The sequence below is a fragment of the Rhinolophus ferrumequinum genome, chromosome X (genome assembly GCF_004115265.2).
Source record: "Rhinolophus ferrumequinum isolate MPI-CBG mRhiFer1 chromosome X, mRhiFer1_v1.p, whole genome shotgun sequence".
NCBI classification, from domain to species: domain Eukaryota; kingdom Metazoa; phylum Chordata; class Mammalia; order Chiroptera; family Rhinolophidae; genus Rhinolophus; species Rhinolophus ferrumequinum.
In genome coordinates this window covers 107334007-107351843 of record NC_046284.1, presented here as the reverse complement: position 1 = coordinate 107351843, position 17837 = coordinate 107334007, and the positions used below count along the sequence as shown (strand labels likewise).

Sequence of the window (17837 nt, the reverse complement as noted above, 5' to 3'; positions counted from 1 at the left end):
TTGGAGTATAGCATGAACCCATTAAAAATGTGCTAGAAATGCAAAGCTAGAAACATTATTTAACAATGTTTAAATGTTTCACCACTTGAAAATGGTGGGATTGTGCAGTGTCTGAGTAGATTGGTAGGCTCAAATTCTCCTTTAGCTAGTTTAATAGGAAGCTTTTCCAACATGCATGATCATGTGATTACTGTTTTAGGAAAGTGTAGGGTAGAGTGCTGCGCTTCCCCTCCCCCCGCCCAACTTAAAAGCCAAGTGAAGTTGGGAACAATGTGGATATTCAAGCAGACATGTATTGGAAAGGTTGATGTAGGCTTGCTCCAATTGATCAGTGATCTTTAAACTTCCAGTATACTCCATGAAGTTTACTCCCAGTGTACTCCATGGGTCCTTAATAAAATGGGTGGGGAATTGGATAATGTAGTGAGTTTTTCACAAAGGTAAATATATTTAATGTCAAGTATTTCTTTTTGTGGAGTGTGTTGTTTCTGTTACGAAAAGATGTTGGTAAATTTGTAGGTTTTTATTTTAATGTTCTCACTTGACAAAATTAAAAGTTAGCAACCTTGTCAGGTTCCACTTATTTTAAATTGGCTTGAGAAGCCCAGTAGCCTGGAGGTCCTATTGGGCCAGGCTATTATTTGTGAAGTGCCCTGAATTACCTATCCAAGTAGAATGACCTAGGAAAATTCTGTTAGAGTCAAACTGATGCTTTTTTTAGCTGAGCTACTTGCAGAAAACATAGCCATCAACTTCCATTTTCAGAGAGTCTTAATAAGAGTGGATCTTTTGAATACCTGATTTATAGTTAGTAATCCAAGTGGAAGCCTTTTGTGTGAAGATAGGTTATTTATATTTAAGACATTTGTAATTCTTAAATGTATGTTTGCTTTTAGTCTAGTTTCTTATTTATAGGTTCTTACACCGCTATTTGAAATTAGTTTATACAATCCATGGGATTTCTTTATGTGGTAAATCCATAAACAGTGAAGTCTACCAGGGATTATGTAAGAAAGTAGGTAATGTTTTTGAAGATACTCTGATTCATGTGCTAGATATAAAATGTGTCCAGATGCACAAGCGTGTCCCTATGGGGGAACATTTCTGTACTTGATAGTGCTCAACACTTAAAATTTTGCTTCATTCACACGCTTATTACTAGAATGAGCTCCTTAGAGACTTCATGAAATTATTAAGGCAAAACCTAGCATCGCAGATTTCATTGCTGCATTTAGTTTGGAGCTGGGTGGTTTCTTTTAAACCTTACCCTGCTTGAACAAGGAGCCAAGGTGTAATGCTTGCAAGTAAAGAGTAAGTGACTGGTTTGTTTTTGTCTAACAGAATGTGAAGGTTGAGGTTGCTGCAACAGAGAGGACACTGCTAGGTTTTTTCCTTGCAAAAGTTCACAAAATTGATCCTGATATCATTGTGGTAAGTAGATGTTTGATATGTCATTGGGAAGCTCTTCACTCACTCCTAGATTCTCTTCAGTGTGACTTGATTGGTACTTTTTGAGTAGCAAAGAATCTTTTCAGAGTGAAAATGACCCTATGGACTGGTGGTAATTGCTATACTTTCTGCTAATAGAAAGGGGGAAAAAAATCCCAGCCCACTACAGATAGTTTGTTTTTTCTAATTGAAAAGCAACTTACGAATTATTGTTGAAGTTTATGCCACTCCAGTTATTAACACTTAGAGACCAGCCCATAAGTAAGTAAACTTGTGTCCACTGTTGGTCTCCAAAATTTGGCTTAGTGGCCCAGCTGTATAGTGGTCACAAGAGTTATTTTTCTTGCTTTGGTGCCAGTGCCTAAAATGGAAGTATTTTAAAATTTTATGAGCTCAGTGGATCTCTATGATACCTTCCTTTGAGAGCTCAGGGCTAGGAATCTTCTTTTCTCTTGACAATCGAGTATGCTCCCACAGGATAGCAAGAGGTAATAATTCATTGAGTTGTCTTTGTCCCAATTCCTAAGAGTCACAAAGCAACATTTTGCTTTATGCTTCCTCTGGCCTTCCTTAGTTTACAGGCTCCTTGATAGGAATCTTTCCTTTTTCTTTTTTTCTGGGTTAACAGATCAGTCAAGTTATATTGTGCTTTTGAGTTTTTTGGAGGAAAGTACTATTTTAAATGTGCTATTGGTAATTTGGTTACACTGAAGCCTTGCAAAAAATGTTTGCCATAGATTTCTCCACGTTTGGTTTTGCTCTTGGACACCTTTCTTGATGATGTTATAGCCAAAGTACCGAGAGCCTGTAGGTTGTCACCAGTGTCCCTGCACCCACTTCCCTGATATTTCAGGACCCATCTTGAAAGTGCTAGGAAGACTCCGTCCACAGTGCCCTACCATCGTGCTCTGGCTCAGCACTACGCCCTCCGCCAGTCTCCACTAACAGTCTCTCCCCTGGGCCCCAAGGCCATGTTACGGCACCTGGGGGAGCTGGTCTGCCGTAGGGTGTTGGAGGCAAGTCTGGGAGTGAGAAATCCGAGCCGATGTAAGAGAGAATCAGACATGGGTTTGAGTCCCTGGTTCCAGGCATGATAATTTGGAAATGAGGCGTCCTCACTTCCTTTGGGTCTCTTCATTTAATAGGCAAAGCTGCCATAAATATATAGTGGTGTATATTTTTAGCTAAAATTAATATCAATAAATCTATTTATTGATCTGACTTATTTTAAACTTCATTTATTTTTCAATAAACAGGCAGCGAACCATATTATTCACATGATGGAAATTATCATAACAGATGTGGAGAATTTGGTTACATTTTTGAGATATTTTCTACTTGGTATAGTTTTGTTACCTTGTTTTTAACAAGTTTTTCGTTTGAATTATCAAGTGGTATTATATATTTATTTTGTTGCACCTTAAGAGTCTACATCAGTAGTGTTTGAACTCAGTTCTTTAGGAAGAAACTAGATGCAGTTCCTGAGTTTTCTAAGAAGTCTATGTAAATGATGGGTTCTTGGTTTTTAAGGAAGTAAAATGGAATTGTTTGAATACAGCTTTCACTGATCATGTAAAAAGTATGGACATTAAAATTTGCATTTGCCTCTGAGACTGAGGCCTGAACTGCAAATTAAAAGACAGGATATTAACCTTGCGTCAATTAGGATGAGATAAAGTTTATTCCAGCAATCTGCTTAGCAGCCTTGTGAATGTCAAGGCTAATGAGTGCTGCTGATGAATAAATTCCTGAAGAAGAAAGGACCCCAGTTGGAGGTAAGTTCATGATGCCTTCAATTAGAGACCAGAAAAAGAAAGGGCAAAGAAATTCTATGCATATGAAGATAAATCCTCTAATTTGTGTTTTTTATAATGTTATTGGCTGCCTTCTTTTTCTGACTAGGGTCATAATATTTATGGATTTGAACTGGAAGTGTTACTACAGAGAATTAATGTGTGCAAAGTTCCTTACTGGTCCAAGATAGGTCGACTGAAGCGATCCAACATGCCAAAGCTTGGGGTAATAATAATTTTCAAAATCTTGCTTCTTTATTTGACTTTTTATATGCTCCTTTGACTAGGAATTGGTTGTCTTGTGACAGGACATCTTAACTTTGTCACTAAGCATCTTTTCCTTTGAATCCAGCATTTTATTTGTAAAAGTCAATGATGGTTTTTCAAATCAGCTGTTGGAATCTAGAGACAGCACATATACCTGGATGCTACCTCCACTTCAGCAGTGCTGAAGCACTAGCCCTTAGCGCAGAGCTACAGCGTTCTGAAATCACTGAGTGTGATCCTTAGGAAGGCGATGGGAACGAAGACCCATGTGAGAATTGAACCGGCAACCTTGTTGTTGAAAGCTTGTGCTCTAACCACCTGAGCCATCCGGCTGCCCCTCCGGAAGCTCAGCAGTAGCTTATTGTCTTCAATCTAGTTGTGGAGGGCGCAGCTCACTGGCCCGTGTGGGAATCAAACCAGCAACCTTGTTCAGAGCTCGCGCTCTAACCAACTGAGCCATCTGGCTTCCCCCACTCTAGTTTTTTTGTATGTTCTCACAGTGGTAACAGAACTTGTTCAGGATCATAGAGCTAGTAAGGGGAAGAATTGAGATTTTGAACCCGGGACTACCTGACTCTTCTAAAGCTTGTGCACTTTCATTCTACCTGCTTACCTCACTTATGGTGAGTTTGGTGGATTTTTTATGAAGCATCTTCAGTTCCTAAACCTGATACTGCTCAGTCTTGAAATCTTATTTTACTTAAAGCTTATAAATAAACTGGGCATGTTGCCTCATCAGAGAACTTAGGAATCTGTACCTTTTAGAATGCTTTCCAGAGGATTCTGTTGCTACCAATTGAAATTGAGTCCACTGCTCTTGCCTCTTTCCTTATTCCATCTTTGAGGTGATACTAGAGTTGTTAATAATACTTCATGTGAATAGTTGCTTAATTACTAATTGCTTACCCTCTTGAAGGGTTTCTTTATATGGTGTCTTCTTGGTGAGGTCTGCCCTGACTATCCCTGTTTTTAAGATGCAGCTCCCCCAAATTCCTTGTTCTCCTCACCCTACTCTATTTTCCCCTTTTCCATATACTTATTACCTCCTAAATCTCTGTAATTTCTTATTTATGATATCTATTTTTTTACTGTATATTTCAAATGAGATCAGGAATCTTTCCTGTTTGCTCGTTGATGTTTGCCGAATGCCTAGAGTGGTATCATTCAAACATATTTGATTGATGACTGAATGAGTGGATGAATGGAAGCATGAGTTTCATCATTGTAATTTTTTGGGCTAGCCTCAAAGCAAGTTAGAACAAAATGTTCTCAGTGTCTGCTTTTCTTTAGAATGAAATGTAGTCAGGATTTGCTTTTTGTGTTCCCCTTGTAGGGCAGGAGTGGATTTGGTGAAAGAAATGCCACCTGTGGCCGAATGATCTGTGATGTGGAAATTTCAGCAAAGGAATTGATTCGTTGTAAAAGCTACCATTTGTCTGAACTTGTTCAACAGATTCTGAAAACTGAAAGGGTTGTAATCTCAATGGAAAATGTACGAAATATGTACAGGTATGATCCTGGATGCTTCAAAATGTGTCTTGAAATTAGCAACAGGAAGACACCATTGTCGTCCTTAGGCTGGAGGGGGACAGAAATGTGTGGTGCCATGGAGCAGAAAATTGTCTTCATGTCAGCGCCACCATCTCTATTACATGAATAATTTGAACTATTTTGCCTCTTGAATTCTAATTTGATCAGTTTATCTCTGTCTCCCTCACTTAACACCATCTTGATGTTTTCTAAGAGTGGTTTGGAAATTGATGTGATATTTAGGTTTCCACCTTTAATTCATTAATTCAGGAATTAGTGGAAATATTTTGGAAATATAAAGACTGAAAAATCATTAAGTTATTTAGACATATTACTCCATTTTTTTCTTTTATTCCAGGTTTATTGAGATAGAAGTGACATAAAAATTGTGTATATACAGAGGGTGCCAAAAGAAGTGTACACATTTTAAGAAAGGAAAAAACTGTATTAATTGTAATATTCGATATATACCGATAACAAAAGATAAATACAAGTCATGTTTAACTTCTGCAATTACAAGAGGTGCTCAAAGTGGTTCCCTGCAGTGTCTAGACACTTCTGATTATGGCAAACTACTGCTTGAGCACAGATAACGTCTCTTAAAATGTGTATACATTTTTTTGGCACCCCCCCCCCGGTATTAAAGGTATACAACTTGATGTTTTGAAATACATGTACATTGTGAAATAATCACCACAGTCAAGCTAATTAACATATCCTTCACCTCACGATTACCTTTTCTGTGCTGTGGTCAGAACATTTAAGATTTACCCTTTAGTGAATTCCAAGTATACGATACAGTATTGTTAACTCTAGTCACACTGGCTGTACATTAGATCTCCAGAACTTACTCATTTTGCATAACTGAAACTTTGTGCTTGATTATTTCTTTTTTTTAATTTACTTTTATTTTTTATATTAGTTTCAGGTGTACAAAACAACATAATGATTAGACATTTACACCCTTCACAAAGTGATAACCCCCAGTCTGCTACCCCTCTGACATCGTATATAGCTGTTACTATACCGCTGACTATATTCCCTATGTTGTACTTTACACCCCATGACTATATATATATACAGAGGGTGTCAAAAAATGCATACACATTTTAAGAAAGGAAAATATATTAAAATGGTAATAAATGCCAATATCGAAAGATGATACAAGTTATACGTATACATTTTTTTGGCATCCCCAGAATATATAATTTAGACAATCTATGAAGTGTGTGCTTCATTATTTCTTAAATAAGGTTTCTTCTACCCTTCTGGCCACTTCTTGTTTTCTGCCCATACCTCCTGCGTCCTTGGACTGCTTCTCTTTCTGACTGCGCTTCCTCTCAAAGTGATCTCACCAGGTATTTCCCTACCTGTGGGTGCTGATGCCTCCCACCCGCATATCTTCAGCTTAGACCTTTCCCCTGAAGGCCATACTCATGTATCTACCGCCTGTTCTACTTGGTGTCCAGTAATATGAACCTCCAAATTAACTTGTTCAAAAACTGAGCTCCTGATCTTCTCCCCTAGCTTCCTTTTGTAGTCTTTCCTTTAGTAATGGCAGCTCTATTTTTCCAGTATTGCTGGAAACCTCCCAGGTCATCCTCAGCTCCAAACCTCTGAGGTATCTGTGATTCCTCTCTGACATTCATGTCCAGTTCATCAAGAAATGCTGTCAGCTCTATCGTTAAAATATGTCTAGAGTTGACCACTTCTTTTCTCTTCCATTGGACCCCACCTCTGTGCCCTGCATGACGGCGCCTTATATTAGTTAGCCTCCTCACTGGTCTCCTTGCTTTTCCCCTCGATCCCTTGCTGTCTATTCTCAAACTGGGAACCAGAGTTATCTTGCTAAAGTTAAGTCGGATATGGCACTGTGCTCAAAATTTTCCAATGATTTTCTGTTTCATTCAGAGTAAAAACCAAAGTCCTAATTTTGACCTACCAGGTCCTGTACATCGTGTCTCTCTGCCATTAACCCTGTCCTTATCTGCTCCTGTTCTCTCCATCATTCTTTCTGTTCCGGCCCTTGGTCCTAGAACTGCCAGATTTGCACTCAGCGCAGGGCCTTTGAATGTTTTATTCTGTCTTCTGGAATCCTCTTCCCTCAGACACCTAGTTATTCTCTGAACTTTTCCCCAGTTTCCTACTGAAAATTCAGTTTCTGTTCCTGACATATAATATTCCCTTTGCTTCTTAATTTTTTTCTCCTTGGCATTATATAACATACCATACATTTAATTTGTTATTTATGCTTTGTCTCCCCTGCGAGGACAGGAATTTTTGTTTTTCTGGGTCACAGCCAGCGTCTAGAACAATGCCTGGCACATAGTAGGCATGCGATACATACGTGTCGGATGCAGTGAGTGAAAGGTTGTAGTTTTCAGGTTGTAGTTAACACATAACTTCCCCTTGTCTTTGTGGGACTTCTTGTGTTTTGGAGATTGACATTGAGATCGATGGTGTGAATGAATTCCTAGTTCCTTACCGAGGTTATTTTAAATTGTTTCCAAGGGCAAGGTGCTGTTGCTCTGAAGTTACTGATACCAGGAATTTGTTGTAATATTTTATGGAGTCCTGGTTGTAGTCATTGTTTCTTTTAATTACTTGATTCTGTTTCACTCTTACTTTTCTGTACAGTGAACCATCTCATCTGTTGTACCTGTTGGAACACACCTGGAAAGATGCCAGGTTCATTTTGCAGATCATGTGTGAGCTAAATGTTCTGCCATTAGCATTGCAGATCACTAACATCGCTGGGAACATTATGGTAAATTTAACTTAGGAAGGGGGAAAAAGCATTTCCTGTTGGATTCAGTGTTTGCTTGGGGTAGTTGTTATATGATAATGAGTCCAAATGCATGCTTATAAAATGAGTGACTTGTATTCTGAAAGCTGGGCTTTTTTTGTAAAATGAAGAACTGGTTGGGAGGAGGGGAGGGAAACCAGGTGCAGTACGTTGAAATGTGGGTGAATGTAAGGATCATCTCTAACATCTGGATGTGTCTCATTTGTGGAACGGTCCACTTGGGAGTAAAGAAATAGGCCAAGTTGTCAGTATTTTAGGCTCTCTTTGTCTCCTTTTAACTATAAAGCTTAAAGAAAATGCTAGAAATATTTCAGTACCTTTTTAAAAAAGCAGCCCTTGTTACGAGGAATGATTTTGAAGGAGGTGCTACGATTAAATTTACCAAACTCAAAGTTGCTCTTGTTTGTTGTGATTTTTGAGCTCAAATTTAAAAAAGAAACTCTGTTTAATAGTCTAGGACGCTGATGGGTGGACGAGCTGAGCGTAATGAGTTCTTGTTGCTTCATGCATTTTATGAAAACAACTATATTGTGCCTGACAAGCAGATTTTCAGGAAACCTCAGCAGAAACTGGTGGGTCCAATATTATGTACTGTTTTGACTTTTCTTATCCCCCCCTTTATTACCTGTATAGCTTTTTTTTGCTGTGATAACACCTGCTTCCAAAATAATTAATTCCCTGTATAATGTAGAAACCAAGTGAAGTTTGTTGTGTTGTGTTTGTGTGGTCATTTCCTTCTTTCCTCTGTACAGATGAAAATTACTTAAGAACTATGACATTCTTCGAGGGAGGCATTAGGTCTCTCTGATGGGAAAGTGTTTCTCCACCTTAGTCCTATCCAAAGTTACATGCCAATTAAATCTTTCACTTCCTTAAACCCATGAGTCTTTATTTTTGTATTGCATTGTTGCGTTCTTAATGTACTAGTAGGATTAAAGTCACCACTCAGGTTTCTGAGGTGGTCTCCATCACATTGGCACTAAAACTTAGCTTAGTTCTTGTGTTATTGGCACTGATAGTAATTGATTCAGAATTGGAATTTAATGTTAAAATGATTCAGGTTCTTGTATTTGCTTGTTTTACACACATTACCAAAATTGGTACAGGGAATATTAACAGAGAAATATGACATCTGCTGAGGCATTGAATGTTGCCCATTAATAAACTACTTGGGAATGAATTTCCAGTATATGGACATATACTTATTTTAAGGTGTCTATTAATAAGAATAACAGTAATATCTACGAGATATTTTGTATTTTTACGTCATGAATGTTAGTTTCAATTGAAGGGGATTCTGTAATCTCAAATTTTACATAATATGAAGAATGGTATTTTTAGCATCCCTTGATTTAAAAATATGAAGTTTATGAATTCAAAAATATTTTAAAGTAGAAATTGCATATTTATTAGCTCAGAGATAATAGTTTTTGTTTCAGTACCTACCATGCTTGGCATTCATGTGGATTCATGAACATATTACAGTAACTGTCTTACAGGTAGGGCCACTAACTAAAAGTAAACAATGTTTGTTAGAGCTGTGTACTGCCTTTGGAAAGGGGGAGGGATCATAAAACTTCTTAATCAGTTGATAAGTTGCTGACTGGTGAAGTTATCTTTCCATTTGATATTAGGTAGATGAAGATGAAGACATTGATGGAGATACCAGTAAATACAAGAAAGGACGGAAGAAAGCAGCTTATGCTGGAGGCTTGGTATTGGACCCTAAAGTTGGTAAGACTGGACAGTGAACTGGGTTGCCACTGGTGTTAAGGAATTTTCTTCATGCAGAACTAGGCTTGAGAAACTAGAAGACCTGAATTATATTTAGTAGGTTAGCATATAAGACATTATTTTGTGTCTTATGTTCATGTGGAAATCATCTTTGCCAGTCATCTGGCATGAATTAATATGAATCCTTTTTTTTTGCTGTTCCAAGAAATTTAAATTTTGTGTAATTTTCATATATCACAAAATACTGTTTTGTTATTTTTTTTCCGACCATTTAAAGATGTTAAAACTATTCTTAGCTCCTGAATGGTACACAAAGAGGTGGTAGGCTGTATGTGGTCTGCACAGAGTTTGCCAACCCCTCGTCTAGTATACAGCTATTTGTCTTCTCCCACCCACTTTTGGACAGTGGGCTCTGCCTTTGCCCAGCCTGCCAGGAGCAGTTCAACTGGACAGCAAAATTAAAGAAAGTACAGACACTAACCACCAAACTGAACTTTAACAGGAGAATAATGTTTCCCTCTTGTCATGTATAGCAAAGGAGATGTTTATGGTACATAAAGTAGAAAGAATCTTTTTTTTAACCATCTTAACTATTTTTAAATGTACAGATGAGTGGTGTTAAGTATATTCATGTTGTTGTATAGGAATTATTGTGAATTTTATCAAGTAACTTGAAATCTTGAGTAGGAAAAATTTTTTATTATTAGTTAGTTATAATAAAACAGATCAGTAGTCCTTTGGTGTTAGGTAGGTCTGGGCTTGAATTCTGACTGTGTGATCTTGGGCTTCCTGTTTAACCTCTGTTGGCCTCAGTTTCCTCTTCTATGAAATGGACATAAGAATAAGATCTACCACACAGGGATTTAAGCAACAGAAGTGATTGTTTAATATAGAGCCTGACACAGAGTAAACTATTTATATGTATATAAATAGTGGACATTTATGTTTATTCAGTTTCTTCTTAAGGTGAAGAAAACTCTTTGTGAATGTCCTAGAGAAATATAGTAGCTTTCTGTTCACCCTTTGCCAGTGAAAAGGGTGGAGTGTTCCACTACTGACATTTATATATACATCGCTTGTCTGATTTTAGCATAGTTTGTATCCAGGTAAGTGGGTTGCCCATTTTATTCTTTGAAAGTATGGTTGTAAAATATATATGTAACCAACCACTCACTGGTAGAAATCACTAAATATTTTGGGGTGGAGGTGGGAGGGTAAGTGGGAGGGAATGCTTGCTTGAAGGAGAAGTTAACATTTTTTTGAAATGGATGTGACTAAAGTAATTGATATGGGAAGATGTTTGCCCATCATAATGGTATACTTTGGGGACTGCTGGGGAAAGGATAGCTTTTAGCTCATTTCAAGGTGAGAGAGGATCTCTTCTTTCTTTTGTGACCTGAGTTTTCACTATAATCCAAGTCATTTTTAGGGATTGGTAGTCGACTCGTTTTTTCCTTTTGTTTACCTCACAGCTCTGGATAGTATATTGTTCCTAATATACTTCAGAGTGTAGTTACTTCTAATGTGATGTTTTGACAAATCTGCTTTTTAAAAAAAGACTTTTTGTAACATTTGGCTTTTTTATTGCAGGTTTTTATGATAAGTTCATTTTGCTTCTGGACTTCAACAGTTTATATCCTTCCATCATTCAGGAATTCAACATTTGTTTTACAACAGTGCAAAGAGTTGCTTCAGAGGCACAAAAAGTTACAGAGGTTTGTATTCATCTGGGGGCTTTTGAAATTGAGATTACAAATAGTGTTTAAAGAAGGAAGAGAATCAAAGGGGTTAGCATTTAGTTTTCCCTCTTAAAAGATACAGTATACCTTTGTTTAGTGGTAAGAAAAAGGGGAGAATTGGTAGAAGGAGACTCCGACTAGTTCTGTCTTTTTTATTTAACAGCTTTATTGAAATGTAATACATACCATACAATTCACCCATTTAAAGTGTAAAATTTAATAGCTGTTCACGTATCCATAGGATTTGCAACCTTCACTACAGTTAATTATAGGGCATTTTCATTACTCCCCGGATAAACCCCTACCTTTTACTTGTAACTTGCCTCAGTCCCTCCATCTCTCCCAGATCTACACAGCAACTAATCTTTCTGCCTCTATAAATTTGTGTATTTTGGACATTTCATGTAAATGGAATTATATGTTACCTTTTGTGTCTGGCTTATTTCACTTGGCATACTCTTTTCAAGATTCATCCATGTTGTAGCATGTATTAGTACTTCATTCCTTTTTATGGCTTAATAATATTCCATTGTATGGATGTATGTCACATTTTGTTTATTTTAGAATCATCTTGTCAATTCAGGCAAAAATGGCTGCTGGGATTTTGATAGGAATTGCATTAGATCTATAGGTCAGTTTGAGGAATATTGACATCTTAATGATGTTAAGTCTTCCAATCTGTGCAAATTGGGTCTTTTCACTTATTTAGGTCTTTAATTTCTTTCAGTGATATTTTCTAGTGTTCAGTGTACAAGTCTTGCACTTTTAAATTTTATTTCTAATTATTTCTTTTTGATGCTTTATAAATGGAATTTTCTTAATTTAATTTTTGGATTGTTCATTGCTAGTGTATAGAAATATGACTGATTTTTGTAGATTGATTTTTGTATCCTGCAGCCTTTCTGAACTCATTTATTAGTTCTAATAGTTTTGTGAATTCTTTAGGATTTTCTGTATATATGATCATGTTGTCTGTGAATAGAGATCATTTTAATTCTTCCTTTCCAGTCTGGATGCCTCACATTTCTCTTCCATGCCTAATTGCCCTAACTAGAACCTCCAGTACAATGTTGATTAGAAGTGGCAAGAGCAGACAGACACCCTTGTCTTGTTCCTGATCTTTGGTGAAAGCATCCAAGCTTTTACCGTTAAGTATGATGTTAATGGTGGCTTTTCCATAGATGGCCTTTTTCAGGTTGAGGAAGTTCCATTCTGTTCATAGTTTATTGAGTGTTTTTTATTACGAAAGAGTATCGAACCAACCCATATTCCTGGGATAAATCCCACTTGGTTTTGGTGTATCATCCTTTTTATATGTTGCTGGATTTGATGTGCTAGTATTTTGTTTGAGTTTTTTTGGTCTGGATTCATATGGGTTGTTGGTGTGTAATTATCTTCTTCTTATGTCTTTGTCTCGTTTTGGTACTAGGATAATACTGGCCTCATGGAATGAGTTGGGACGCGTTCCCTCCTTTTTTGTTTTTTGGGCTAGTTTGTGGGGATTCATGTTAATTATTTAATTTGGTAGAATTCACCAGTGAAATTATCTGGTCTTAGACTTTTCTTTTTTTGATTTCTAATTCAATCTCTTGTTATAGGTGGTTTCAGATTTTCTATTTATCCTTGAGTCAGTTTCAGTAGTTTGTGTCTGTCTAGGAATTTGTCCATTTCATATAGGTTATCTAATTTATTGGCATAAAGTTGTTCATAGTATTCCATTATAATCATTTTTATTTCTTTAACATCAGTAGTAATGTCCCCTCTTTTATTCCTGATTTTAGTAATCTGAGACTTCTTTTTTTGTCAGTATAGCCAAAAGTTTGTCAATTTTATTGATGTTTTCAAAGAAGCAACTTTGGTTTCCTTGATTTTCTCTATTGCTTTTTGTTCCCTTTTTCATTTATTTTCGTTCTAATCTGTATTCCTTTTTTCCTGCTTTCTTTAATTTAGTTTGCCCTTCTTTCTCTAGTTTCTTAAGGTAGAAGTTTAGGTTATTGATTGAAATCTTCCTTTGTAATGCAGGTATTTACAACTATAAGTTTCCCTACAAGCACTGCTTTAGCTTCATCCCAGGAGTTTTGGTACCTTTTCGTATGTCAACCATTATCTGACTTTTATCACCATAGCTTAATTTTACCTGTTATAGAACTTCATATAAATGGAATGATACAGTATGTACTCTTTTGTGTTTGGCTTTTTTGTTCAGCAAAATGTTTTTGAGATTCATCCATGTTGCTGCATTGTCAGTAGTTGTTTTCTTTTTTTTTTTCTTTTTTCTTTTTAAATTTATTGGGGTGACAATTGTTAGTAAAATTACTGTTTTCTTTTTATTGCTGAGGAATATTCCACACTTTATCTGTTCTCCTGAGATGAGCATTTAGATTGTCTTCAGTTTTTGACTATAACTAATAAAGCTGCTGTGAAGATTCTTATACAGATCTTTTTGTGGACGTGTGCTTTCATTTGGGAGGGGGTCATTACCTAGGGAGTGAATTTGCTGGTTTGTGTGGGAAGCAGATGTTTAACTTAATAGGAAGCTGTCAAATTTTTTCCTAAGTAGTTGTGCCATTTTACACTCCCACCAGTCCATGTATGCCAGTTGTTCCCCATCTTCTCCAGCACTTGCTATTTTCAGTCTTTTAAATTTTGACTGTGAAAGCATTGCTCAATAATTCTATTCAATAAACAACCTTTTTAAAAGAATCTTTTTGAAATCTCTCACATGGATTTTAATCTAACCAGTGATCATTCAGTCAACAGTTTTATGTAGGGCTTAATAATTTATATATAAAGCTTATACAGTTGACTGTCAGTAGGGAATTTGGTTAGATTTGGTTCTCTAGCAGTGAAAGATATAAATTAACATACTGTCTCCGTATATGGTTTTTCTCTACTTCTTTGTACATGTGGCAGAAGATGTCTACTTGTCCTCTAGCTCCTGAATTTACATCTTTTAGTTCCAACCACATGCTTGGGAGCTGTTTTTCAGTCTTAGTTCCATACTCTCAGAAGAGAGAATCTTACAGGCTTGCCTAGATCCGTGAGCCCGCCTGGTCCCATCAGCTGTGACCACAGGAGTGGGTTTACAGAGTACAAATATGACTGCTAAGGATGGGCCTTTCTGTGAGACTGGAGGATAATTTTACAGAGAAGGTACTGGGTAGACATCCCCAAAAGGTAGTGACTGCATTTGATTAATAATATTCTCTGGGCTCTGTCCTACTACTGTGTCAGCCCCCCCACCATTTTATTTGAACTTTCCAGTTTGGATTCTGGATATATAATAGAATCATTTCAGAGTTGGAAGGGTCCTTAAAGGTCATCTACGAAATACTATACATGTAGCGATTTATTGGTTCTGTAGCATTTTCCTGTGCAATACCTAAATTGCTCTTCCGAACAGCTAGTGCCACATAGCTAGTGGTGGTAGAGCTGAGTGTGGATTATAAATTTCCTGACTCCAGATCCTTTCAGTTTACTTTTTATCTGACCTTCATAGTTGCTGTAAATAGATTGGAATGTATACTAAGATCTCTTTAATGGATTTGCTATCTTCATTTGCTATATTGGAAAACAATAGGTCCCTGTTTCTATTATAAGATTGTTCATTTGAAGATATTGATATTTATAAAATCAGATACTTTGTAAAAGCTCGGTTATCATATGGCATTGACTTGACATACTTTAAGCCAAGAGGTTTATTTTTTAATTCTGAACCTTTGAAAGGACAAATGTATCTGGCTTTTCTTTGCAGTCTGTTAATAGAATTAATGGAACCTTGAGAAAAATAGTCTAATGCTTTCTCTGCTTTTTCCTGCTGTAAATTTTAATATAACAAACTGCTGGTTGCTTTTCTAAAATGTTGCTATTCTTCTACTGAGTGTAAAGCAATTTATAGATAAAAGGTACTACATATATACTAAGGAATATATATGCATTAATTTTTAGAAATGTCGTGGCCTGTTTAAGTATGTGCTGCAAATGCCTGAAAGAAATATGCTGATTTAGTATTTAGATTTGTATTTTTTCAGTCTAAAACATTTGCAATAATTTCTATGATTCTACATAGTTTTAGAAATTCTACAGCATTTTGTTGGGTAGTGCACATGACTTAAAATAGTAGTTTAGTTACTGGGGTTTTTTTTTAAATCCTAGAGGTCCCCCTTAGTGTTTTTATTTTAGAAACAATTTCCCCGAACTTGTTCCTTCCCAATCTTGTTGAAGAGAGGAGAGGAGCATGTGTAAAAGTTCATCCCTGTAAATGATACATCTGTCAGTATTCAGAGGGGCGGGAGATACTGGGAACGACGGGCTGATAGAATTGGGAGCAAAGAGGGCAGTGTTGACTTGTTCTGCAACCCTCTTTGCTCTGTCTTTACCACACGTGCATTGTTGACCTTTACGGACAGCAAAGTTGCTTTCCAGGATGTGATCATGAGGTAAAGCTCCCACCAAATACTATTTTAGAAATTTATTTAATGGAAGTTTGATTTATCTGAAATTTCTGTTTGTTCATTAGGGTGAAGAACAAGAACAGATCCCTGAGCTGCCAGATCCAAGCTTAGAAATGGGCATCTTGCCCAGAGAGATCCGGAAACTGGTAGAGCGGAGAAAGCAAGTCAAACAACTAATGAAGCAGCAAGATTTAAATCCAGACCTTGTTCTTCAGGTATTTCTTTTCACTAAGAGACATCTGAGGGACAGTCTCAGCTCTTAGAATTTGATTATCTAGGAATGATTGGAACATGATGCTGTGGAGAAATGCGTTTGCTAATTTTATGTTTGTAAGTAGAAAACCATTGCAAAATAACAGAGTGCCTCAGAATGGAAGGCGCCTCTATCTGCAGAGCTGTGTCTGAGCAAGAGCCTTCTGGCTTCAGGAGCTTTGGGGCCTATGTTTACTTGCTTCTCGGAGGTCAGGAAATCATGGCTCTGGGAGGACAGGTTGAGTGCGTTGAGTTCTTTTCTCAGGGATATTGAGGGTTTCTCCTTCTCACTGGTGATCTAGAAAGACATCTAATGTAATGCTGAAGTGCTTATCTGCAAATATTGTTGTTTGTCTTCTGTCCTTGTGTGGCCTGCAGTATGACATTCGACAGAAGGCGTTGAAGCTCACGGCAAACAGCATGTACGGCTGCCTGGGATTTTCTTTCAGCAGATTTTATGCCAAACAACTGGCTGCTTTGGTGACATACAAAGGAAGGGAGGTAAATGGTGTAACATTCACATCTCAAAAATGAGAGTATTTTTTAACTATACATGTTATTGTGTGGGAGAGCCGAGTTTGTTACCTAGTTATACAGCTTCAAATACCCTCTTAGGACAAATATGAGATAGATAAGTATTTATTTATTTATCCATTCATTCATTCATTCTGGGTTAAGCAAAGGATTTTTTAATTTTGTTTTTTTTATTATATTAGTTTCAGGTGTACAAAACAACATAATGATAAGACATTTACATCCCTCAAAAAGTGATAGCCCCCTCCCCAAGTCTGCTACCCCTCTGACATTATATTAGGGTGCAAAAGTAATTGTGGTGTTTGCAATTATTTTTAACCTTTTAAACCACAATTACTTTTGCACCAACCTAATATATAGCTGTTACAATACCATTGATTATATTCCCTATGCTGTACTCCACATCCCATGAATGTGTGTGTGTGTGTGTGTTTATGTAATTATAGTTGACATTCAGTATTATTCTACTTCAGCTTCAGGTGTACAGCACAGTGGTCAGGCATCTTATCTACACAATCTATGAAGACAGATAGGCTTTTAAATAAGGATCCGTTCATTCATCCAGTAAGTGTGTGTGTGTGTGTGTATGTGTGTGTATTTATTGAGTGTCTTCTATGTTCCAGACATTGTCCTAGGCCCTGGGGGTAGAGTGTCGAGCAAGAAAGAAAAGGCCCCTGCATTTTGAGGTTCACATTCTACGCAGGGCAGGGGGTGTAGAGGGGCATAGTCGGGACTTGGGGCAGGGCGTGAATCATTTGGGAAAACACTGTAAGTAAGTGGATAAACAAATGCAAGACTAAGAGAATGTGGTAGAAGTAAGTGCTGTGCAGAAATGCAAACAAGGTGGTGGGTAGAGAATGTTAAGGCTGCTGGTTTAGATTGGTCAGGGAAGGCTTCTTTAGGAGATAGGAAGAATGAGACCTAAGTGACATGAGAGAGCTAGTTTTTTTGCTGGTGTATTAGGTCAGAGAGTCAGGGAAAGGAAGAAATCGAGGATGCCTCCCTTTTGGTCTTATAGCTGATTAGCTAGTGGAGCCATTCCCTAAGATGGAGAAATCTGGGAGAGAGGGATTAAGCTTTCTGTCTTTGCTGTGTTACCTTTGAAATTTGTAGATAGCTCTAGGCATGTTGGCTGCAGAAGCCCACAATTCTGGGAATATGTCAGGACGAGTTACCAATGGAACGTTACTGGCTTTGGAAAGGTGGGCCACATACCAAACAGATTTGAGGTACCATCACTTTGTAAACACTGTGAACTTCATCTGCTTTAGCATGGGTT

At 37.2% G+C, this 17837-nt stretch overlaps 1 protein-coding gene and 1 non-coding gene across 3 annotated transcripts in view; both read left to right on the top strand.

Moving 5' to 3' along the window:
- POLA1 (DNA polymerase alpha 1, catalytic subunit) overlaps positions 1 to 17837 on the top strand; it is a 282474-nt gene that overhangs the window by 39356 nt on the left and 225281 nt on the right. For both annotated transcript variants that reach the window (XM_033117633.1, XM_033117628.1), the window contains exons 18-26: positions 1342 to 1431; positions 3352 to 3468; positions 4843 to 5018; positions 7677 to 7806; positions 8298 to 8417; positions 9480 to 9579; positions 11170 to 11294; positions 15838 to 15987; positions 16403 to 16525. In XM_033117633.1, coding sequence (XP_032973524.1) covers positions 1342 to 1431; positions 3352 to 3468; positions 4843 to 5018; positions 7677 to 7806; positions 8298 to 8417; positions 9480 to 9579; positions 11170 to 11294; positions 15838 to 15987; positions 16403 to 16525 — 1131 coding nt within the window. The remainder of the gene's footprint in view (positions 1 to 1341; positions 1432 to 3351; positions 3469 to 4842; positions 5019 to 7676; positions 7807 to 8297; positions 8418 to 9479; positions 9580 to 11169; positions 11295 to 15837; positions 15988 to 16402; positions 16526 to 17837) is intronic.
- On the top strand, positions 10513 to 10642 carry LOC117030438 (small Cajal body-specific RNA 24). Its single transcript, XR_004424396.1, has one exon. It is a non-coding gene; the product is annotated as a small Cajal body-specific RNA 24 (non-coding RNA).